Source organism: Lolium perenne, chromosome 4 (assembly GCF_019359855.2).
Source record: "Lolium perenne isolate Kyuss_39 chromosome 4, Kyuss_2.0, whole genome shotgun sequence".
In the NCBI taxonomy this organism is placed as follows: Eukaryota; Viridiplantae; Streptophyta; class Magnoliopsida; order Poales; family Poaceae; genus Lolium; species Lolium perenne.
Window position 1 is genome coordinate 77937806 of NC_067247.2, and position 23429 is coordinate 77961234.

The window sequence follows — 23429 nt, forward strand, 5'->3', positions numbered from 1 at the left end:
TGTACCTTAGAACAACATAAGAGAAGGTCATCACTTACACCAACTTACATTAAGTAAACATTACATATAAATTCATGTTCATATCTCTGCTTGCTCATATCAGATCTGAAGATCACCAAAACGAAGCAATATATGCTGACTTTATGTTTGTACAGAGGTGGCGAAGTCCAAAACAGATGGTGGTTAGTCATTAGGAATTTCTATTTGTACAAAAAAAAGGATGTAAAATATGCAACCTCCAACTCTATCTTGCCTCTATGCAAGGATCTTTGAGCCATTTTTAGACGATTACAGCGAGTCCAACAGCCTACTTCGGTACTGCCATACATGGAGGTCTTGTCACCAATGAAAAAAGAAGGCAAGACGACCTGATATGCTAATTGTGAATACTTCTAAGAGAAAATGCTAATAGAAAATAATTAGGAGCAGAAATGGGTGACATGCTGTTTGCCTTACCATTGGCAATAGCCTTTTTCATAGACTTGTTCTAATCAGCGAAGACAACAATCAGGTTATGGAGAGTACAGTTTGTACACAAAATCCTACTGAATTGCAACCTTCATTCAGTATAGATAATAATTCAAGATATTAGAAATGTGTCAATATGTGTACAATACAATGATCAGTCACAAAAAGCTTTACGAACAAATTAAAATAAAGGGAAATTGTTAGATCAAACATTATTAGAATCCTGCCCATACATGTAGAACATAAGGATCAATCAAAAAGAACTATATGGCGGAATTAACCTCGGGACAAATTAGTGGAAAGAAATAAGCTCAAAAGAACTTCATCTGCCTGATGCAGCTACTTAGATAATGTTCCCAGGACTTGAACTTTGAGAAATACTCCTGCTTAGAAGCAAATCGACAGCAAGAGCAACAGTTTTATAGAGAAATATTGAGCTAGAGGAATTCAAAAAAATTACATATTAAATATTTACAATATCCAGACTGTTAATTGTACATCCATGCACAAAAGGAACTTTTATAAATGAAAGAATATTACTGTTGACTTGAAGCGCTTCATCTCAAATTGAGGTATCTACGAAATGGCAACCAAGACAATAACATACGTCACCGATGTATGTGATCCTGCAAAAAGAAAGTTATTCCAAAGAGAACATTAAACGTGAGAGCAAGAGGCTACCTTACTAAAACCAAGCAAGTTAACTGGCTTCAGGCTCTAATACAATGTGAGTAGCAAAAGACAATCGTACCTGGAAATGTTCAGATTGCTTGTGAGACAAATATCAGGCTAAAACGGGCAACATAGCTGCACTTAAAATCCATAGATTGAGCAACGAACAACAGAGATTGGTAGGGAATAAATGGATTTAAGAGAACAACCTGCAGGCTTCTTTTGTTTCAACCAATAAGAGGTCAATGGATTATGGATGCATCTGACAGTACGTGGAGGAAACTGCAAGGAAGAAGCTTGGTGGTCCTCGTAGCGGCAACCAGAGAGAATGGCACCTGCTAGGGGAGGGGCATCAGCAGAAGCACATGTCAGGAGGGGATCGACGGTGATGCTCCAGATCATAGCGAAGTGAAGGATCATGGTGAAAGCAGCCGTCTCAAGGGGAGAATGGGATTCGGTGGAGAAAATGAAGGGGGGAAGAAGATGAGGAGGAGTTAAATAGTGGAAGAGATAAAAGAGAAGACGCCCAGTTAACTCTGAAATTTAATGTGCGACAATTATTTGCTTTCATTCGGGTTTGGGTGGAGAAGGTGAATGGGAGGAGACAAGGCGGAAGTAAATAGTGGAGGAGATAAAACAGAAGACGACCTGCTGCATAGACTCTGACATGCATATAAGTATGTGGGACGATTATTTGCTTTCAAAATCTATACCTAATAATAAAGGGAGAAGCGTTTCCTCGGTTTGGTCCGTATGATCTAAGGTTTCTGCCAAAAAGTTTCGTCAACGCTTTTTTTTGGACCGTTTTGCCCTCCCACCAAAATACATATTACATCAATTGGCATAGTACCGGTTCGTTTGGTTCTTTGCTTTTCTTCCTCCACCGCGTCCGTTTCCACACGGCACGAGCAAGGTCACGGCAAAGGCCGGAGGCGGACGTGGCCGACCAATTGGAGTGCGGCGGCGCGGCCCGCCATATCCCGGCGCAGCAGCGTCGCTCGCCGCGGGTCAACGCCGGCGTCGGAGGCTCACGGAATCTGCAGGGGCGCGGGCGCACGCAACTCGCCGCGTCCACATCCCGCGAGCAGAAGAAGAATCAGGCGCTTCGTCTTGACATATCCCGGGCCGAGATGGCCGCCGCGCCAGCGTCCTCCGTCCCTGTCCTCTGTATTTCCTGACCCCCACCTCTGCCTGCAACCCCGTATGCTCCTTCCCTCCCGCCTCTGGTACTGCCAGGTCCTGCTGTGCCGGCTCTTCTCCTGCTGCGGGCCGAAGCCAGAGCGTCGCCGCACCAGGTGGGAGTGGGTTCTGCGCATCTCGGTCACCTACAACGAACGCGGGCAAGAGGGGTGCGCCGCGACGGGGTGAGGTTGAGGACGCCCGTGACGGATGGCGCGTCTAGCGGCGAGGACGGCCTGGGAACAGCCGGCGCGGCTTGGGCACGGGAATGGAGCGAGGTCGTGGTAGACATAGAAGCGGCAGGAAGTGAGGTCGCCTGGATGTCGATTGGATTTCTTGCAGCTCCTCTACAGGATCTACTCTGATTAGTACTACTAAAATAGCAGCAACTGGACAGTGCTCCTTGTGACGTAGGGGAGAGATTGCGAGGATAAGGTTTGGATGGGTATTGTCGACTTCCGCACGAAAGCAGCAACTGTTAATCTAGAAAAAATAAACTTTTAATATGATGTCAAATTGTGGCATTTATTTAGGCAAACTTATTTTTTCTTTTATTTCATTTGTCACTATTTTCGTCGACCCATATAGACGCTGGCTGATTTTTTTTTTCAAAAATCCGCTAATATATTAATAATCATCAAAAGTATTACAAACACCTCCAAAATTAATAAACATTGTCGTATATGTTGAATGCAACACATTATAAAATAGATGCCACACACTCGGCTTTCGATTTGTTATCTGCATGCCTCAGCTTACACTATTCCCTAGCCCGATGGAGGCGAAATACTTCGTGGAGTAGGTTAAGGCGGCGATGACACCGCAAGGATCAGCTCGTATTAGCGCCCATACCTGTCGGAAGAAACATGCGACCAAGTCGGTGGTGGTGTGCCGAACCACCATGCAGTTTCATAACGTAATCTCACTAATCTTGATGCACTTAATCTAATGACTGAGTGACTGAGATTTAATAAATCTAAGGTGCCTGATTTCCAACAATTCCTTATAGTTAAACTATAATAAGAAGCCAACGATTTATTCGTCTTCATTTTCTCTTCTTAACGCCAACGGTATATTGATATGGTATGTACGGTGTAGTGCGATCGAATCGGCGGGTGAATGAGCCAGTGAAGGCCCACCTAATTGTAGTTCATTAATGGGACAAACATATACAAAAAAAAGCATAGGCAGTGTGCCACGGTGGCATATTACTGATGGACTTTTAGAATTGATTACGATGGTGACCAATTGGAAAAGTGTCAACACAAATACTTTACCGGATAATTTGAATGTTTTTTTATCCCGGTGCAACGCACGGACACTTTTACTAGTAAAAATAAAAACTGAATGCAATATAATTTGTTGAGGTGGCAGACTTGCTGAGGTGGATGATTTGCATGTCAAGGATGAGGTGGATAGGCTGCATGTAAAGAGAAATGAGATCACCTATTAAGAATAGAAAGATAGTTGAATTCGGCACTTATTACGTACAACAAGGGATTCATACTTTTTTTCTCATTCCACTTACATTGAGCTAAATCCAATCGTAGAACTTGAAAATCTTTTTTTAACGATTTTGCTAGTTATCAGCGCTCATTCTACACTTTTCGATTGCATCATGATTCGTGCATATGAGTAGCCAGTTGATCGCAACAGAGATTTTTTTTTTTCAATTATAAGTGGGATGCAACTCAGAAAAATGGTCAGCACTACTAAATTTGCTTTGTGATTCATGCTAATCGGGAGTTGCAATTGAAATTTAATGATATCAACTAATTGTGACTAAAAACGAGAACGAGTTACTTCTCAGTCAATTGAGAACTAATCGCACCTTTTTTTTTTAAATCCATGTTCGTTATTAGGAGTAGTTCAAATCTGATATGTCATGTTCGTGTGTTGAAGTGTATAATATTCGCTTGCAAGTTGCAACAATGCAACTCGATTGTCCAAAGGAGAACTTGTATGCAGCAGAGACCAAAGTCAAACCATGGAAAATGAAATGAACACGCAACGAGCAATATTCTCCACGCTACGAAATAACCCACGATTATCCCGTGAATCCTGACCGGCGCAGCTCCGCAGCCAGCGATTACTCCGGGCCCGCAGCGCCGGAAGGAAGGCAAAATTTAGACCACCCAAACCCGGGACCAAATCCATTCTCCGGTGGTTCAAACCCAAAGCAGCTCCCTTTCTCCCCATCCCCCCGCCGGCGCCACCGCCACCGCCACCGCCGCCTCGCGACGATGCTGCTGGTCAGCCAGGCCGCGAACGGCTCCCTCTCCGCGCGGCGGCTGCCCTCCAAGCCGCCCGCCAGCCACCGGGGCGCCAACCCCTACCCACTCTTCGCCAACCCCCGAATCACACGCCGCCGCCTCGCGCTCTCCGGCGCCGACGCGCCCCGCCGCGCCTCGGCGCAATCCCCTCCCCCCCGCGCCGCCGCGGGCGAGGGGCCCTCCGGCTCCGCCGCCGCCGCCGAGGACCCGGTCCTCGTCGGCGTCAATGACGACCGCGTGCCCCTCGAGGGCGTCATCCAGGTCGAGAAGCCCGGCGGCGCCGACGCGCAGGCCAAGCTCGTCTCCTACGCGTAATCCCATCCACCCCCACCCGCCATTCCCAGCTTCGGTCTTAGTCTCATTCGGTCTCGGTTCCTTCGCTGACGCGTGGGTTGCGTGCGCTCGCAGGAAGGTGGGGCTTTTGGCCGGAGGGGATCTGCTTTGCCTCCTGGTCTTCTCCGCGATAGGAAGGTTGAGCCATGGCCTACCCGCCCTTGACGCTGAGACGTTCAAGACGGCCGACCCGTTCATTGCCGGTCAGAGAAACGTGGCCGCCTCTCTCTCTTTTTTTCCCCTTCGCTGCTCATCTGTTGGACGGAGGCGTTGCTCACAGAATCGGGTCTTCTGCAGGTTGGTTGCTCAGCGCCTACTTCCTCGGTGGGTTTGGAGATGAGGCCAAAGGGAGCAATGGTGTGGGGAACGCTGTAACTGTTGCAGCCAAATCCTGGGCTGTTGGGATTCCGGTAATTACTATCTCCCATTCATGCTCAAAAAGAAAAAGATCTCCCATTATCTCTTAAATTGAAAACCCAAGCTAGACCTTTAATTGGAACAGACATTACATATATATCCTGGGCTGTTGGAACAGACATTACATGTGGATTTCGTAATGTTTATTTATAGGTTGTGATATATTTATGAGCACTGCACACCCATCTGCAAACTGACAATTAGCTGCTGCGGTTTTGCCTGTTAGTGCCATGTTCCATCAATCAAATCCATCCTGCTGAACACGTGCTCTATCGTAGATTCTCCATAATTCATTATGCTGGATACATTGAGATGTACCTTTATCAATACAACCATTGTATGCATAATGAAAATCGTTAATTAGGTAATATGGCGGCTGTTTTCTTCTTGTTACTGCTGAAAGATATAGTGGAAAATCAGCCCGCAGAGATAGCATGCCTTGCCTCAATAATTTCTTGTGAAAAGAAAGGTGGGTGTTCTTTTTTGTGTTTAGGTTGTGCGATTACTTTTTTTCTTCTATTTTTCTAGTTTCTTGTAGTGTCAATGTTTTTTGTGAAAGGTAAACTTCAAGCACAATCTGTGATTGGTATCATAACTAAAGAAGCATACCATGATGACATGCTGTGCTTTTGAGTATTTGTCGGTTTGCCCAGCCAGTCTTTTGGTGTTAAGTCTCCTAGTAGGCTAGTAGTAACAATTCAGATCATTTTCTAAGAGTTTAGACATTTGTGCCAAATAACGCAAGATGTAGGCCATGAGTTTTTTTTGCCTCATTGAGTGTTGAACTGTGCATAATATTATTAGATTTCCGTGAACTACTGGGCATCCAACGAAATCGTATATAAAAGGTAAGGTGGCCATTCACACATTTTCCACTACCATCTCGAGTAAAAAATTGTGCATGTAAACCTAATGTGCGAAGTTTATCATAGTCTTTTGAAGCTGGAGAGCCACTGTTAACTTGCGCAAGTCTGCATATGCATCTATGTGTGTTGTGAACTCTCTAAAAATGTGCATAGTCATTTGCCTTATTATGTGATTGTTTCTTTACACTTCTTTGCTTGATGACTTCATTAGCGTAGAAGTATCTGATGATGATGTGTCTGCTGGTGTTCAATGTCTGGTACTGACTTCGATTTGCTCTCTCCTCTCAGTTAGGAATTGCCATTCGTTCACTGGCCTCTGGTCATATTCCACAAACTCCTTTTATCTTGGTGGCCATGGGAAGCACTGGGGTCTTGTTAACTGCATGGCGTGCTCTGGCTTCCCAAGTTCTTTCTACTGGACAGAAGAAGGATGATGTCTACAAAAAAGGAAACCCTTTTGAACTTTTTGAGGTTAGATTTTTTTTAAACAATTACAACAGCATCGGTGATTTCATTTAGATTTTTTTTTTTTTTGCATAAAAGGCCATTTTAGCTTAAAATTTCTCCTAAACGTACTGTAGCATGATTCCTTCGTCTATTGATAACCATGACCATGCAAATGCTCCATCCTTCCCAAGGTGGCTTCTTTAGGTCTGATGATTGCAAACAACTCAGTGATAATAGGAAGCTACATTTTATTTGTTAATGTGTGTTGTAGGTCGGCATTTACGTTTAGTGGCCTGTGTTATCAATTACTGTACCATGTAAGAGTATTATTGCAATTCTGTCGAAATATATAAAGTAGTTGTCAATTATGGGTTGCAAACATGGCAACAATTTTGTTTAACATAAAATAGAAGCTTTGCTGCCTAAAACTTGACAGTTCCTCCCCATGATCATTTTGATTTAAACATATCATGAATGGACATTTTCATATTGTAGCAATTTAGAAAATGTCCTGATAAAAGAAATGTGGTGATGATGATTGGACTATCTGCTTATTCGTTAGGAAAAAACTACGAGTATGTACTATTCAAAGGCTAAATGTTTCTTGATTTCAGTTAAAAAGTCATCTTCTTTGCTCCCATTGTAAATTGCTTTCCTTCACTCACGGATACTGGCAGGTTGAACTTTCTTGAAACAGTTAGGAGAAATGCTAAAACCTTTTATCCTTGCAGTTGCTCACATCTCTGGTGCGGAGGTGGTGACACCTGAAGCTCGGACGGGCGATGGTTGCCACTGACCAGGCGACCACTAGGTTCAACAATCTATGGTGTAAGTACAATTTTGAAGGTGAAGATGGCCGTATTAGAACATAGTTGGAGGACAGGCAGGGCCGAATTCTTTGATAAGATCAGAAGAGGCCATGCCACATATGTTAATATTAAGATGTAGCTGATCAACAACTTATGATCATGTATGCAGTTTGACCCAATAAATCTTCTAACGAATAAACTGTGCCTCTTGATCTTGAAAAATGTCTCTACTTGATTGTGAGCACGTGAATATATCAGCCTGGGATTCCACTGGTATGCTCACTCTTTCATGAATATTTGACATGTTTCCACATGTTCTCTACTCATTCATGTAACATTCCTTTATCTTTCCCAATGCATAATTTCTCAGTTTATACCTATCAAATACAGCAATGTTTCCTCAGAGACAGGAAACTACAACGATATTGTGGCTTCAGTGTAATTGTAGGATATCTCTCATTGCTGGAGAACATCTCAAAATTAATTGACGACAATATTGTTTGTACAATATAATTGCAGGGAACGCTTCTACTATATATATCCAAAAGAAGAAGCAAAACGAGAAGAGCATGATCTTCATTTTTCAGATTGTAGTTGTTAGTAAAATGCTACTTCTACGCAGTAGCATTTTAGATGGAAAAACAGACGGCAACCCAACTACTTCTACGCTAGTTGCTACCGGCGGGTCTAGAACTCTAGATGCCGCCTCTGAAGAAGGGCTCGCCGAGGAAGGAGCTGGAGTAGGTGCCGCCGCCGTTGGGGAAGAGCGTGAGGAGGCAGACGACGGCGAGCACGAAGCCCCACGCGTAGCGCTCGCTGCCGAGCGGCGTGATCTCGTCCTGCGCCGGGATCTCCTCCCCGCCACGGATGAATGTGGCGAAGAGCCCCCACGCCAGGCACAGCACGCTGCCGCTGATGGCGCCCACTCCCAGCAGCAGCGACGTGCCGAACGACAGCAGCGCCGCCGTGCTCCGCCCGAACAGCGCCTGCGCGATCCGGCCGCCTTCCAGCCGCCCGATCGGGAGCAGGTTCAGCGATGTCACGACGATCCCCAGCAGCCCCGCGAACGCCAGCGGGTCCACCGGCACGCCGACGCCCTCCACCGCGTTGGGCAGCACGTTCCCGAGCTCGTCGGCGTACGGCCCGATCACCAGCTGCACGAACGACAGCAATGGGTTGTTGTAGAAGAACTCCGGCCGTATGAACCTGCCGCCGCGAAAAAACGTCAGAGCTCTACTTTACTTTGCTAGTATTTACAATGGCGAGATGTAAGGTAGATGAACTGCTACTTACAGGGCGTTCTCGCCGCCGTTGAAGCTGCCGTCGACGATGAACGCCGAGACGGCCAGCACCACCGACGTCAGGTACGCGCTGGCCGTGCGGGCCACGGGGATGTCGAACAGGGCCTTCTTGTTCGGCAGCAGCGACTCGTAGTTGTTCATCACGCCGAGGCACCCCGTCCAGTTCGATGGCACCAGCAACGACGGGCTCAGCTTCACGCCGTACTTGGCCGCCGTCAACCTCGTCGCAATCTGACACGTACGAGTTTGTTATTCATCCCAAGATGATTACAGCAACGGGGAATAAGCAAGAGAAGATTAATCTGCAGATGCATATATGCAGGAGATTGAATATAGGTGTAGTACCTCGGATACGCCTAGGATGGAGAGGAAGCCACCGAAGAGAGGGAGGACGTCGGAAACGTAGTCGTCGAAGGACGCGCCGGGCTTGAGGAAGAAGCCGCTCATGAGAGCTATGGTCCCGAACGTCGTCACGGCCAGCGCCACGGCGCTCAGGTAGCCCCATGGCGTGCTCAGCTTGGTGACCTCGAGCTGCAGCTCGATCTCTGCTTTCGGCTGCACCATGCATACCTGAACCAAATGCCGTTTGTCAGTGTCAGTCATGCTAAAGGGAAAACATTTCAAGTCTGCATTGCAACTCACAAATGGAGTGCAGTTGATTAGATGGTGATCACACACTGGGCACGAGATACTTAATGATAATAACCTGCTTTGTGATGTCGTCGTTCCTCTCCTCCATGAACCACAGGGTGACCTCTGTCCCGGCCGTCTCGGCGATCTTTTTCTCGAGCTTCGGCCTCACCTCCTCGATCGGCTTCCTCAGGTTGCCGATGAAGATGCCACCGTCGCCGAACCTCCGCACGTCCACGGCGAAGAACGTGTCGTACCCGAAACAGCTCTTCAGCTGCACCATTAGACCAGAGATCATCAAACCTTCACCACTTTACATCTCCAATTCAGTGTTCAACTGAATTTTTCCCAGTTAGGCAGTTAGCTAGCAGAACAAGTGATGATACCTTGTTGAGGTCGAGCGCCTTGAAGGTCTTCTCGGCCTCCTCCAGCCTCTGCTTCTCCCGCTCCAGCGTGTTCTTGATGAACCCTCGGAGCAGGCCGGAGACCGGGCTGGCGTCGGGCTCGCGGTCGAGCTCCCGGAGCTTCCGGTCGGCGCGCTGCTTCTCGAGCTTGATGGCGGCCTCGATGGAAGGGTTGCCCATGAACTTCCTGAATTCCTCGTCCGACCTCCAGTCCACCTCCTGCTGCTCCTCCCTGCTCTTCCTCTCGCCGTCCTCACCATCACCTCCTTCCTGATGATCTCCTCCTCCTACGCTGGCATGATGAGAAGATGCCTTCGCCTCCTCGACCTTTTGCTCGTCAGGAGCCACGGCAATGGAGGAAGCTCGCCGGTTCTCCGTCGCCTGCTCTTGCTGCTCCTGCAGCGAGCACCTGACGACGGACCTGTTCCTGACAGGCCTGACATGGACCCTGTGAAGGTTCTTGCAGAAGCTCCTTGATACCGCTGCGCTTCTACTACTGCTTCTGCCTCTGCACACGATAGATGCCACGAGAGAAGTGGAAGCCATTGGCGGCGAGCTGTGGAGCTCGGTTTATGGTGCCTGCTGCTTGTTCGGTCTGGTGCTTCAGTTTCGGTGTGGAGAGCTTGGGAGTTCATGGCGGAGCGCTTAAAATGGTTGGGAAGGAGGAGGATGGCGAGAGTTCTAGAAGGTTGGAGAAGGCGCCCGGAGGAGTCGTGAAGAATGCGACGGCCGGAGCTGATGAGGTGATCGATCGAGTAGTGGCGGGTGGCGGGTGGCGACGAAGGAGGTGAAGGCCCCCGGCTTATCCAATTGGTCAGGACGATGCACACTTGGCGGCAGCTCGGCTTTGTAGGCAGGAGTGGAGGAAATGTATCTAAATGCGTTTATTAACTAGATATACAAACCGGGAAAACACCAAAATCTCCCTCCCGGGCTGCTCACGCGGGCGGCTCCGGAGGGCACCCCTTCCCCCAACCAGAAAACCTAGATCCCGAGCTGCTCCGGCCGCTGCCGCCGCCGGCGCCGACGGTGGTGGCGGCGCCTGGCCGCCGAAGGTGGAGGGCATGGTGGGGCGGGCTCCTCTCGTCTTCTCTTCGCGTGGAGAGGGGCCGATGCGGAGGCCGCGGCGGCGGGTGGCGGCGGCAGGTGGCGGCGGCGGGTGCCGGCGGCGGGTGGCTGGTCGCGCGGATGCGTGTGGCGACGAGCGTCCTGCCGGTCTGCGAGGTGCGGCATCTGGCCGCCGGCGGCGCTCGGGCCCGATCTGGGCCGGGCGGGCCGCTGCCGTTCGCGACCGGTGGGGAGGCGTCCGCTTTGATCCGCGTCGTGGTGCCTGTGTGCTGGAGCTCGTGGAGCTCGCACCAGACGGGCCCGATCTGGGCCCTTGTCGCTGCTCTGCTTCGCGGCCGATGCGGGCAAACTCCGTCGCCACGCAGGATTGTGGTAGCTAGGCCAGCAGCACGACGGGCTGCTGGGTGGTGCTGAAGGCTGGCTACGACACCAAGCTCGCCGTTTCGCGCTCGTCTCTCTTCGGTGGCGTCCTTTGCCGATGATGGCTCTTTCCTTCCATTCATGTGGGCAGCGGGGTTGAAGTCAGGGCTGGAGAAATCTTGGGTTGTTGCGTACGACGGCGACGCCCGCGGGCGCCGTTACCTTCTTGAAGGCGTCGTCGACCGCCCCCCCTTTTTCGTTCAACCCTTTCTCGGGCACCAGGGGAAACCCTAGATCCATTTGTTGGATCAGACAGTGGTGCCACTTCGGTGACATCCCCTTGTTGGAGGCTCTGTCGAGGTTGTCCCGGGAGCCCCACGACGGCGGTTGGAGCTAGAGGTGGCCGCTACTCTGAGCATGGTTCTTCGGAGTGCTATGTACCCTTCGTCGGCGCCTAGTCGACGTTGCGTCCTCTTGGTCAGGTCAGGTCCTGCCGCCCTCCCGCCTCTTTTGGGAGGGCCGTACGTCGACGTGTACCTCCCTAGAGTTTCTGTCGTTCTAGGTTTCCTGCTATGGTTGCTGCGCACTTTGGTGACCTTGTGCCCCTTTGCCACGCCTTTGTTGGCCGGTGGTTGGGCAAGGCGGGTGCTTGTAGTGTGTTAGTTTGGGTGTGCGTTGTAAGCCGGAAGGCACCATTTGTTCGGTTTTCGGTCCGGTTTCCCACATAAACTGGACCATGGTTTTCTCTTGTAAGCTTAATACAATGACGCGCAGCTCTCCCGCGGGTTCTCGAAAAAATTAACTAGATATATCTATACATAGACAAAGTGAAATCAATTACTTTAAATTAGAGGGGATAGTACTACAGTTTTCTTAAGTCAACTGAGATTTTCTTAAGTCACTTACAAAAGCGTTTTGAGTTGCACTTTTCTGTTAAAAAAAGTGTAATTGCATTTTTCTAGCAGAAATATGTAACTGGACCGAGTTACACTTTTTTAAAATGCAGTTGAAAGTCTCAATCAACTGAGACATAGACACACCCATAGTACTACTCATACCAATCAATGCTTCATTAAAAATAGCGTGTAAAAAAATTATGACAGCCTACTCCAAACTGTATACACGCTATATTGTGCTAATATGGTGCTATATTTTATTTGCGTTAAAAAATACCAGGTATAGCTAAAAAAAATAAAGAATTTGAGAAAGAATGAAGCATATAGTTAAAAAATGTCCACATGCATGGCCACAATAAAAAATGTCAATTACTTTCTCCTTTCTAAATTAGGATGCCTATAATTTTCAGTCAAAGTTAAACTTTTTAAAATTTGACAAACTACATACAAAAAATATTGACATCTAAAACATTAAATGCACATAATATGAAAATATATTTTATGATAGTTCTAAAAATATTAATTTGGAATTATAAATGTTGAGACTTGTTTCTATATAGTTGATCGAACTTTGAGAAGTTTTGACTTTATCCAAATATTATAGGGGTCCTATTTTGCGATAGAGGGAGTATTAACATCCCACAACATATAGGAAGCAAATTAATTACTCCGTATTAAGGATCATGGATGGACATTCTTTCGATTAAGAAGAGGAAACATCAGATTGCAGATCATTAGCACAACAAATTAGGAAGGGAGTAAACTAAAAGAAAACTAACATGCTACAGAAAGCATGTAAAACAGAAACCAAATATAAAAACATCTCGGGATGCCTCCCGTAAAGCGCTTTCTTTACAGCCATATAGCTAAGCTTACTTATTTGTTTGAAGTGTTATGGAAATTATGTGGTAGCATACATGCTACCTCCTTCTTCCTTGAAAAGTGTTCCATACATTTCTTTTGAGGAAACTGAAACTTAACATTCCCTTCTTTGGAATCAGTGATAGCTCATGTTGTTCTTAGAAAAGGTCTTCCAAGTATAATAGAATTAGAGATATTTCTCCCCATGTCCATAACAATGAAATCAACAGGTACATATGTCATATGCAATTCAACCATTACATCTTTTAATTTTCCTATGGCTATTTTGGTTGAATCATCATCAAGTAATAAATCAATAGAGCAACATGAGCTAGATCCTAGATCATATTTTTAAGATTCAGTAATCCATATAGCTCTTTCGATATGACAAAAACACTAGATCCTAGATCAAGAATGGCATGATGTGTTTCTTTGTCAATATATATTAAAATCTTGGAGATCCACACATCCCCAAGCTTAGGTGGTATCATGGCCTCATTATTATACCTCTGAATCTTTTCTTTAATCACATAGTTAGCAATATAGGAACCAAAACTAGCTTGATTAACATTGATAGTGGGATCTTTAGCAAATTTATCAAGTAAAGCAATCAATTTATTCAAGCTACATTTATCAAGATAAAAGAGTGGTTCCCTAGCTTCACTAAACATCTTAACTTCTTCAATTTTGTTTTCCCTATTATTTAATTCCAAATTTTCATGCCTATCATCAAATTTCTTATATTTTTTACTTCTATGAGGAAACCATCTAGCATAACAAAAGCATTTTGGGCTGTTAAATTCATAAAGCTACGCCCACTTTGATTATCAAGATACATTTTACAGGTATTTCCCAAACCACTATAGAACAAATATATTAGCATCCAATCTTTAAAATGACTTTCTGTTCCGTATGCAAGCCCTCTAAATCTTTCCCAAGCACTTAATAAAAGTTCAATTTTATTCTGCTTAAAGGAAGAAATGATTTCTCTAATATGGCTTACAATTTTAGGTGATCCAAATCTTTCTACAAAGACAACTTTAAAATTAAACCAAGAATTAAAGTTTCCATGTGGCCATTTTAAAATCCAATCTAAAGCTTTACCACTTATCATTGTTTTGCATTTATCATTGTTCCATAGGGAGTAAGGAAAAAAGTTTAACTTTGATAATATTATTGTTTGTATTCCTCACATTAAGAGTTTTGCACTTATCATTGAATGTTTTTAATTGTTCCATAGGTCAATCATCAGGTCTTCCATAAAAATGATGTTCATAAATAAATTTGACTACTTTAGGATCAATTTCAAAAGACTCAATAGGTATATCATTATCTTGAGGAAAATTCTTCACACTAAAAGGCCAATGAGTCCTTCTTTCCATGATTTTCAGAAGAAAGTTGCTACTACTTTTTATGTGTTTTTCAATTTTTTAAGAAAGAGAACTAACAAGAAAAAACTAAAAACAAGCAAACAAAGACTAAAAACAAGACAAATAAAATATGATGCAAAATCTAAAAGAGATAGGAGATCTCACAGTGATGTTAGCTCCCCAAGCTTTGGTGAGACACGGCGCCAGATAATACTCTGTTGCTATGGGAGTTGGCAATCTCTGTGGTTTGACTCTTCTCAGTTCCCCGGCAACTGCGCCTAAAAGTAATTTTGATGATGGCTACTAGCAACACCAAAAAGATCTTGATACGTTGGAACTCCAAGTGCAGAGTGTTGTATCAATGGAGTATCTTCCCCACACAAGGGTGACTCGAGGGTTTATGTCGAACTCTCGGGGAACTCGATGAAAGAGCATCCTCTTCTCTCTTCTTCAAACAATCCTGCAAGTAAAATAAATGCATTGTGTCCTCAACTCCACCAGGTGGTTGTGAAGTACAAAGTTTCGTGTAAGTAAATAAAACAAGTAGTAAACTAGACTAGATAAAATAACTAAGTAAAATTGTAAAGAGATTGATCGTCTTTTGTGTTTTGGATGCAAATAAGAAAGGTAAATATTTTTGTATTTTCGGATTAAAATAGTGCAGCAAATAGAAAACAAGGTAAATGCAATATAAAGGTGTTTCTAATGATAAAGATTAAACCGGGGTTCATGGGTTCACTTGACTATTCTCTCTTAAAGTTGTGGTTGACAAAAAGCAATTCATCAATGAGATATGAAGGTACGAATAATATTATATGTAAGATCAGAATTAATATGGGCATCACTTCCTAACATAGAGATGATGAAACACATCTCTCTTATACTCCACAAGAAAGAAACTCCATCCCTCTTGTATTAAGAATTAACTGAGCATAGCAATAAGTACTTTGACATGATGTTTGAATATCAGATATGCTACCTTGAACAATGAAGATCATCATTACTGTCACATGATGGACATAGCACATGCATTCACTTTATCCCTAGTGGGGTAGCAAAAAAAAGGTAAAAACCATAATAGCTCTTGGACATATTGTCACTATCCAATCACTAAAACCATGCTACCCAATCTAACACACACATCACCCCACACATGCTCTTGCATATAAGTTTGATCAGAACAAATACTTAAGAACGGGGTACATAATACGCATCTATCAATACATCTCACCATATAATAAGATCAGATCTCATAAAACAATATCATAGAATAAGGATCCACCGCATAGGTATTACAAATATGACCATAATCATGATAGGCAGCTCATATGGCACTAAGTACTATGAAGAACATGAGAGAAATAGATCAATCTACTGCCACAAACCCATAGTACGGAGGTGAACTACTCCCTCTTGATCATGGCGATGATGATGAAGACGTTGGAGAAGGTGGAGATCCCTCCGGCGGTGATCCCGACGGAGTTTCCCCCTCCAATCTTCTTTCAGCAGCCTCTGGTTTCATGTTTCTGTCTTTCTGCGCTACTCTCCTCCCGAGAACTCTTCGGGGTCATATATATATATATATGTTTTTAGGGCAAAATGCGTCAATTCGCAAAAGAATCAGAGCAAACAGGCGACCAACGGCTGAATAGAGGTGGTTGGCGCGGCCAGACTTTTGGGTCGTGCCACCTATGCTCGTTCAGCCCTCAATCCGCTCCAGATGTGCTTCCAGGGTCCATGTTGTTCCTCCCGATGAAAAAATGATGCTCCAAAAATCCCAGCTCAATTTGACTCTGTGTAGATATTTGAAAGTGAAAAATACGCGAAATACAATTTTCCTATTATGGAGGGTTATAAACCAAATAAAGGGGATCATTGGTAAATCCCCGTAAATCAATGTAAAACATGGTATTATCATCATATATGTTGCAAATATGTGAGAATTTAATATGATAAAGGAAAAGTTCATGTATCCATTTTGCATGCATCACTGTCCTTGAAGATGCAGCTGGGGCAGCGTCTATGGGATGGCCATGGGCGGTGGTCGGGGCGGCACTCCCCGGCAAGGTGGAGGCTACCACGCCCAGGGGTGGAGGCATGTTGTAGGACTAGGTTTCCAGCTTAGGCACGTCGTCCTGTGGCGGCGTGGTGGGGCGTGGGGCGGCGCGGCTGGTGGCGGGGTGAGGTGGAGGCCAACGGCTAGGGCAGCGTCGGCCCTTGGTGGTTGATGCCGGCGGCGGTGGGGTCAGGTCATGATCCGGGCCCAAATGGGCTTGGCAGGCCGCAGTCTCGCGGCTGTCGAGGGCTGTTGTGCGGCCTGCTAGCTCCTGCACGCTTCCTAGGGTCGTTTGTTCTGCTGGCTTTTCGGTGAGATGGACGGTGTAACACCCCAAATTTTCCAAAACAAAGAAACATTCATTTTCCTATTTTTCCAAATTTTGGAACCAACAAAAACTTTTATTAAACTAAGTTAGGAGCATAGTGCTCATGCATGTGTGTGATGGTATTGCTATGACACTTAGGTGAAGTACTTTGAATATCTCTAAAACCCTAAAACTTGCCCTTTTAGGTCAAGAAGAAAACAAAAACAAAAGGAAAGAAAATAAAAGAAAAAGGCATATGTGGCACATAACCATAAATGCAAATCTTGGCTTATGCCATCTATACCTTACCCAAATGGTTTGAAACCTTTACCAAACTCAATCTAACACCAAATGAACCCTAAACCATGCCTAAGTGAATCAAGAGAAACAAAATAGAAGAAAAAGAAAAATAGGAATAACCCACATGTGCTTATGGCCATTTTGCAAAACTTTGAACTAGGCCAATTTAGCTTGTAACATTAGTTGGAAAATGTTACTAAACACTTATAAACACTTTTGGAATCAAAGAAACTCAAATCAAATCAAAATTGAATTCAAATTATGCTCACATGCACTAATGGTCAAAACTGCAATTTTTAACCTGATGCCTACTTTGAGCCTCTGTATTAGGAGTTTTTCAAACCAAAAAATTCCAACTCTTTGCACCTCATCCAAGACCACATCAAGGTGAACAACTTTGGTAAAGCACACCCCTGCAAATTCTTGCTAGATCAAAAGTTATGCTCAAGCAAAGTTGGAACTTTTTAACAGATTCTAGTTAGTGTCAAAGTTGAAATTTCACAAATCTTTTTAATTTTGAACACCACCACCCCCCTTGTGTGTCTTTGATCATTTGAATCAAGTTCACCAAATTTCATTCAAAATTTTCAAACTTCATTTCATGCGGCCATTTTTACAAACACATGGTGAGCAAAATCAAACCAAATCCAAATTCACTATTTGAAATAGTGTTTGGCCAAACTTTGAACACCACTTGCTCAAGCCTTGTTCCCTGGTCCCCTCCAGCACCAATGCCACTAGCTTGCCAACCTAGAAAGGGCTAGACATGGCAATGCCATGCCATGCCGGCCATGTTTGCACACACCATGCCCTAGCTCACCCCTCTCCTCTCTAGCCGTGCCCACCTTGTCTCCCAGCTCCCCCTTGCTCTACTGAGCACGCCTGCACACGCCCTTGGTAGAGAGGAGCACGACAAGGCCCAGACCACGCCATGCCCACGACGCCCAGGGTTGCCAAAGTGTGCACGACCACGTCGACGCGTGCACACCGGAGCGCGCCAGAGCGCCGTGTCGCGCAGCTGCTCCAGCCCTCGCCTGGACCCCCTCTTTCGCCCTGAGCGTCACCACCATACCAGGAACACGCGAGACACCCACCTGTCCCCGACCGTGGCCCTCCGTCGCCGGAGACGGAAACAAAATCCGCCGCGGCCGCGCAGATGCTCGCACGCGCCCGACAAAGTTAGGCACCGCCCAGCCTCACCGTTGCCGCCAAGAGGACCGCCTTGACACGCTGAACAGCGCCGCGCCCTCGTCTAGCTCGCTAGCTCGCTGCAGCCGCGTCGCCATGGTCGCCCTCGCCGCAGCACACTGCCTCCCTCCGCCGCTATAAATAGCGAGCTCCCCTCGCTCAACTCACCACACCAGCACCTTCCCCTCTCCTCACTGACCCTCCTCAGCCACTCGCCCCTCGACATTAGCCATCGCCGCCCTCCAATTGCTCCATCGCTGCCCGTGACGCCGCCGTGGAAGGAGGAGATGCCAGAAGCCACCCCCGGAGCTGCCGTTTGTTCCAGGAGCCTCGCCGCCGTCTACAACGCCGCTGCAACACTTCTCCGACGATCGCTGCACCGCCGTTGAGCCTCCGACCCCCCACCTGCGTCGCGCCAGTGAGCTCCTCTCACCGTCGACGACGATGAATGAGATCCGTTGGATCGATTTCTAATCATACGGCGCAAACAGACGCGTACCGTTTCGGTAGTTAAGTGAGGCTGACAGGTGGAGCCCACCCTGTCAGGCAGCCCACGCGTGCTGGACGCGTGGTGGGCTGGCTTCCTCTCGTTTGAATCGTTTCGGCCCAGTAACGTTTCCCGCGCGGCCCAGAAATTCAAATGCGATTTTTGGATTTAAATCAAAATAGCTCTCAGATGCCACTACAAGAAATATGTTGATCTACGACCCTCCATTTTCGTCAATAGATCGTCATGGATTTTCATATATGACGATTTTATGACGAAAAACAGATCGTCAAAAACCGAGCGTCAGAAATCAACTACAACGACGATTTACTTGAAAACGTCATAGTTGTCTATGACGATATTTGATCGTCGTAGCCCCTATGACGATCCAATATCGTCACTGGCAATTTGGCCAAGCCACATCACATCCTACGTGTACAATCTGACGTGGCAAAATTATGACGAATAAACATCGTCGTTAATCAAAATCAGCCCGGTCCGTTTTGGTGGTCTACATGGGCCGGGCCCAAGATTCATCCAATTTTAGTTTTTTTTCCTAACAATTCTGACTAGCCAAGCCCAACAATTCTGCCAGTTTATTTCTAGGCTACAGCCTTTTATTATCCAATTATTTTTCATTTTCTACCATTTTGTTATTCTTTTCTGAATCGTACACACTTACGGTCCAATATTGGTCCAGCATTGTTTTGGGCGTGACCTTCTAATAGGCCAAATAGCATTTGTTTGGCTTTCAACATATCAGTAGTTTATCTTGAGTATTTAAGTCAGCAGAGCATAAATTTTCACAAAGGAAGACCAAAATAAGAATATATATATTACAATGCTATAGTTCACATCACCCAGGAATGCAGTTTACAAAGATGTTACAACCATGCGATATTTCAGATAAGAGGAGGATATGATTAGCTACAGAGATATATGACTATATACTCTTAAGAAGATAAGAAACAATTCACTGCGTATAAAGCCTTCCTGCATCCAACTTCAACCTGGAGCTCTTGTAAAAGAGAGGAAATGATGGTTACTGTGGCAATAACATACAACATATAGAAACAAAATAAAACAGTAGCAACAGAGAGTATACATATTAGCAAGTATAATATTGGTGAAAAAAATACAAAAGTGAATACCAACAGCGTCTAAGAAGACCCAACAACTTTCTCACAATAGTCTGTTTTTTTACCACAAATACAGCTACAACTAAGGCACAGATCTTATTCGGGCCACATCTTAGTAAGCTACTTTTCACCAAATTCAAAGATTCAGTTGCAGCACAAGAATATAATAACATAATTTGGAATTGGGAGCCAAAAAAGACCAAAAATTATACTGATTAAAGATAAGAAAACATAAATGTACTACAAAGTTCCTAGTGTGAAATAGCTCAGATTAGATTACCATAATGTGTAATGGTTAGTGAGATAGCTCATGTTTATTCAATTATAACAATGAACCAAATAATATAGCTCAAATATTTAATTCAGTTATAACTCATCCACTCACTACTCAGTTACAAATCTATGGGTTCCATTTTCAGTTTAACTAATGTTTTAGATTTATAAGGCCACCTAGATCCAGTTACCACATTCAGGAACAGGCATAGGATATAGGATAATTAAGAAATAGAAACATATGTAGCATTATTAGTAACATAGACTGATTGTGCATGTATATAATAAAATAGTTTCAACACTCAGTAAAGTAATTGGCCAAACAATTTAGAGAGAACAGAAGCTTTGACCGTGCCTATACATTTGGGTGCCAAACTAACATAAAAAAATCAACCAAAAAAGATAACAATTTAGTAGCTGCAATTTTTACTAACTTATTTTGGGCATCATAAACGTCTAATTTGCTACGCAAGAGCATACAGATCTAGACTCAATGAGCTCATTAGTTTTCAGGAAACAAGGTCAGTGAATCAGAAGGAAATGGCAAGCAACACAACGACTACAAAATTGTCAGGCAAGTGGAAAACATGTGACCATTCACAGCAACCTGATAGCTTCGGTAACAACAGAAAAGAGACAGTCTAGTGTGTTCTGCATGTTGCTTATCCTGATTTTAAAAAGGTGAATTGGCACCAGTAGATTTAGTAATGAACCATGTTAAATCGGTACAGTCTGGAGAATGACATGCCCTTCCAAAACAACAATTGAAAGGATTTGCTTTAACACTACCAAAGATGCATGTCAAGATGTCCAGAAAATTAAGACCAGAAACGTATCCAACTGGAATGTTGATTCTAGCCCTTTCAAGCAAAACAACCTGAAGAAAAACGCTTGCCCTTATCTTCTAGTAGAAGAAAATATCAACAACATATGATTCGAAAGTAGAAACATAGAAATGGGGAGCAACATCTTGCAAATACAGGGGGATTTGTTTCCTTAAACTACAATATGAGCAGCAATACATCTACCAGGACCTAGTCCATTACATGAGGTTGTAATTCTTCGTACATTACAATCCAAGTAACTGAACTCATAACCTTAAATAGGATCGTTAATTACTGCAGTACCACTAAGATTGGCTTGCATAAAATCAGTTCTATAAGCAGAAAAGCCTCACTTTGCATGAAAATACGGTGAAAAATATTAAGAGATCCGGTACCAGTTGAACACATATACAACATCACTACAGTACCACTAAGATTGGCTTGCCATCATCTAGTACTGAAGAACAAAGCCTTTGCACGCATATGTAGAACGAGATACTTCTATAAATCTTTAGTCAAGCATATATCTTCACACGAAAGAAAGAAAAATCATAAACACATGCAGCAGACAAAAAATCAGCCGTAGTTGCACCCTAAAAAATAATTACCAGTAGATCGATCTAGAGATATTCAAGTATGTCCTCACCACGTACAGGAGCACCGTTCACCTCACAGCCGCTAGTTCCGTCCACCTCGTGTCAGGGTGCGCCTGCAGAGAGAAAGAGAGATACTGAGAGAGAAGCCTAGAGAGAGTTCTATGGGAGGGTTAGGGAAATAGATAGAGGCGGCCAGATCCTTCGACCCCGAGGCCACATCTAGCAGCCGCGTCCATCTTGGCAGTGAGCCCGACGATGCTGCCGCCCACGACGACCACGTCGTGGTGCGAGAAGGAGGAGGGAACGGAGGGCGGACGAGGGGATCGAAGGCCAGGAGACGGTGGCGCCGCAGCCGCCGCTGGTGGTTCCGCAGCCGCCGCAGGTCACGAGCGCGCGTGGGAGATCTGCCTCGGGGCGGCCGGCGGGAGGGATCTTGCTAGGGGCGGCGCAAGGGAGGAGGTGGGTTTCTTGGGTGGGGCGGAATCTATGGGGGCGGCGGCGCACGATGAAAGTGGGATGTGAATTAGGGTTTGGCCTCAAAAGGGGTGATATATTGGCCGATCTGAAATTTGGAGGTCGCACCTCGCGCGGTCTTTTCCGAAGTTTCCCTCCACCCCTCATTTTCCTTTTTTTGGAGGTTGCACCTCTCATTGTTGTTGTGCATCTCACACTACAGTGGCTGCAGGTAGGACCAATCTCTACCTGACCCCACGGCCCAATCTTTCAAGGTAGCCAAGTGGGTGGTAGCCTCAGTCCCGCAGGCTCCCTGAAACTGGAATTTTTTTTGGCAAGTGATATTTTTGCTCTTGTTAGTTTCGGCGATTAATATTCAAACATTACAACCTTACGAGCGTACCTAAGCAGAGCAAAAATTATGGTGGCGAGCATTCAGTGTAAAATCGACATGCCATGTAGCTAAAATAGCTGAGGTGGCAGACACGTGGACATAACACGTAGGCAAAACAGTTGAGGTGGTCGCCTAGTCATTTGAACACATCAACAAATAGCAATTACGACGATCATAATTGGTCGTAATCGCCAAGAAATAACGTCGTAGACCGTGTTGGCTTTGACTATGACGATTTTAGCATAGAAAATAATGATGTTTTTAGCCAAATCGTCGTAATTATCTAGGGTTTTGATCCCCCAAAATAGCTAACGACCATTCAGTGGAAAATCGTCATAGAATCATGACGATTTTTTCAAGGGTCATTGAGAGAAGGTCACAAGTCAACATATTTGTTGTAGTGTGCTTTTGCAAATTTAAATAGAATCAAATTGGCTAAACCAAATTTGATGAATTGCATATGGTTGGAAAGCTAGTAAAAAGATCTATTCAACCCCACTGGTCTCATCATGAGATTCTTTGTAGAATTAATGTGAAAAAAATACCAAGGCAGGGCCTTTTCAAACTTCAAACTTTATTTAAAATCCAACCAAAAATGCTTTTGAGTTGTTTCCAACTCTCATAAATCACATTTCACATACTCTACATGTTTATGTAAAAATATCACATGGTTACTTTGTATGATCATGGGCTAGAATAGAAAATGGCTCTATGGCTATTTCTAGTCAATTGATATTGTCCAAAACTATGTGTTAAATCATATGAGAGGTATTGCTCTCATTTAAATCTTGTCTCTAATGACTCAACATGAGGTAGTGACCATGGTCTATTTAATCTCATATTGAATTATTGGATGACATTAAATCACAACTATGTTAGTATTAAATTGCATGAGGTACTTTACCTCATTTTAATCATTTTCCCAAATGATGATTATGAATGGTTGACCTTGGTCAACATGGGTTCATACATTATTTATTTGAGGAGATTAAATCTTAACAAGAGTCAAGGAGAGGAAATTATTTCCTCAAGGAACTAAATAGAAACCCTAATCAATA

The 23429-nt window shown here is 44.8% G+C and overlaps 2 protein-coding genes and 1 long non-coding RNA gene across 3 annotated transcripts; 1 reads left to right on the forward strand and 2 right to left on the reverse strand.

Moving 5' to 3' along the window:
- The first annotated feature begins 4429 nt into the window (after positions 1-4429).
- LOC127293047 (uncharacterized) lies at positions 4430-7686 on the forward strand. Its single transcript, XM_051322598.2, has 5 exons — positions 4430-4903; positions 5001-5128; positions 5223-5335; positions 6497-6679; positions 7387-7686. Exons 1-5 carry the CDS (start codon positions 4563-4565, stop codon positions 7414-7416), a joined length of 795 nt encoding a protein of 264 aa, XP_051178558.1. The 5' UTR covers positions 4430-4562; the 3' UTR covers positions 7417-7686.
- A 210-nt stretch (positions 7687-7896) lies between these two features.
- On the reverse strand, positions 7897-10529 carry LOC127293046 (probable zinc metalloprotease EGY3, chloroplastic). Its single transcript, XM_051322597.2, has 5 exons — positions 9782-10529; positions 9472-9669; positions 9111-9335; positions 8758-8996; positions 7897-8670 (listed from the first exon to the last, which is right to left on the reverse strand). Exons 1-5 carry the CDS (start codon positions 10343-10345, stop codon positions 8160-8162), a joined length of 1737 nt encoding a protein of 578 aa, XP_051178557.1. The 5' UTR covers positions 10346-10529; the 3' UTR covers positions 7897-8159.
- Positions 10530-19516: 8987 nt separating this feature from the next.
- Positions 19517-22106, reverse strand: LOC127293048 (uncharacterized). The gene is made up of 2 exons (XR_007845561.2): positions 21575-22106; positions 19517-19702 (listed from the first exon to the last, which is right to left on the reverse strand). It is a non-coding gene; the product is annotated as an uncharacterized lncRNA (long non-coding RNA).
- Between the last annotated feature and the right edge of the window lie 1323 nt (positions 22107-23429).

Coding starts and splice junctions, on each gene's coding strand:
- LOC127293047 (XM_051322598.2), top strand. CDS start 4,563: ATGCTGCTGGTCAGCCAGGCCGCGAACGGCTCCCTCTCCGCGCGGCGG. Junction 5,129..5,222: donor GGCCGACCCGTTCATTGCCG/GTCAGAGAAACG, acceptor GGTCTTCTGCAG/GTTGGTTGCTCAGCGCCTAC. Junction 5,336..6,496: donor CCTGGGCTGTTGGGATTCCG/GTAATTACTATC, acceptor CTCTCCTCTCAG/TTAGGAATTGCCATTCGTTC.
- LOC127293046 (XM_051322597.2), bottom strand. CDS start 10,345: ATGGCTTCCACTTCTCTCGTGGCATCTATCGTGTGCAGAGGCAGAAGC. Junction 9,336..9,471: donor ACGACGACATCACAAAGCAG/GTTATTATCATT, acceptor CATTTGGTTCAG/GTATGCATGGTGCAGCCGAA. Junction 8,997..9,110: donor CCATCCTAGGCGTATCCGAG/GTACTACACCTA, acceptor CGTACGTGTCAG/ATTGCGACGAGGTTGACGGC.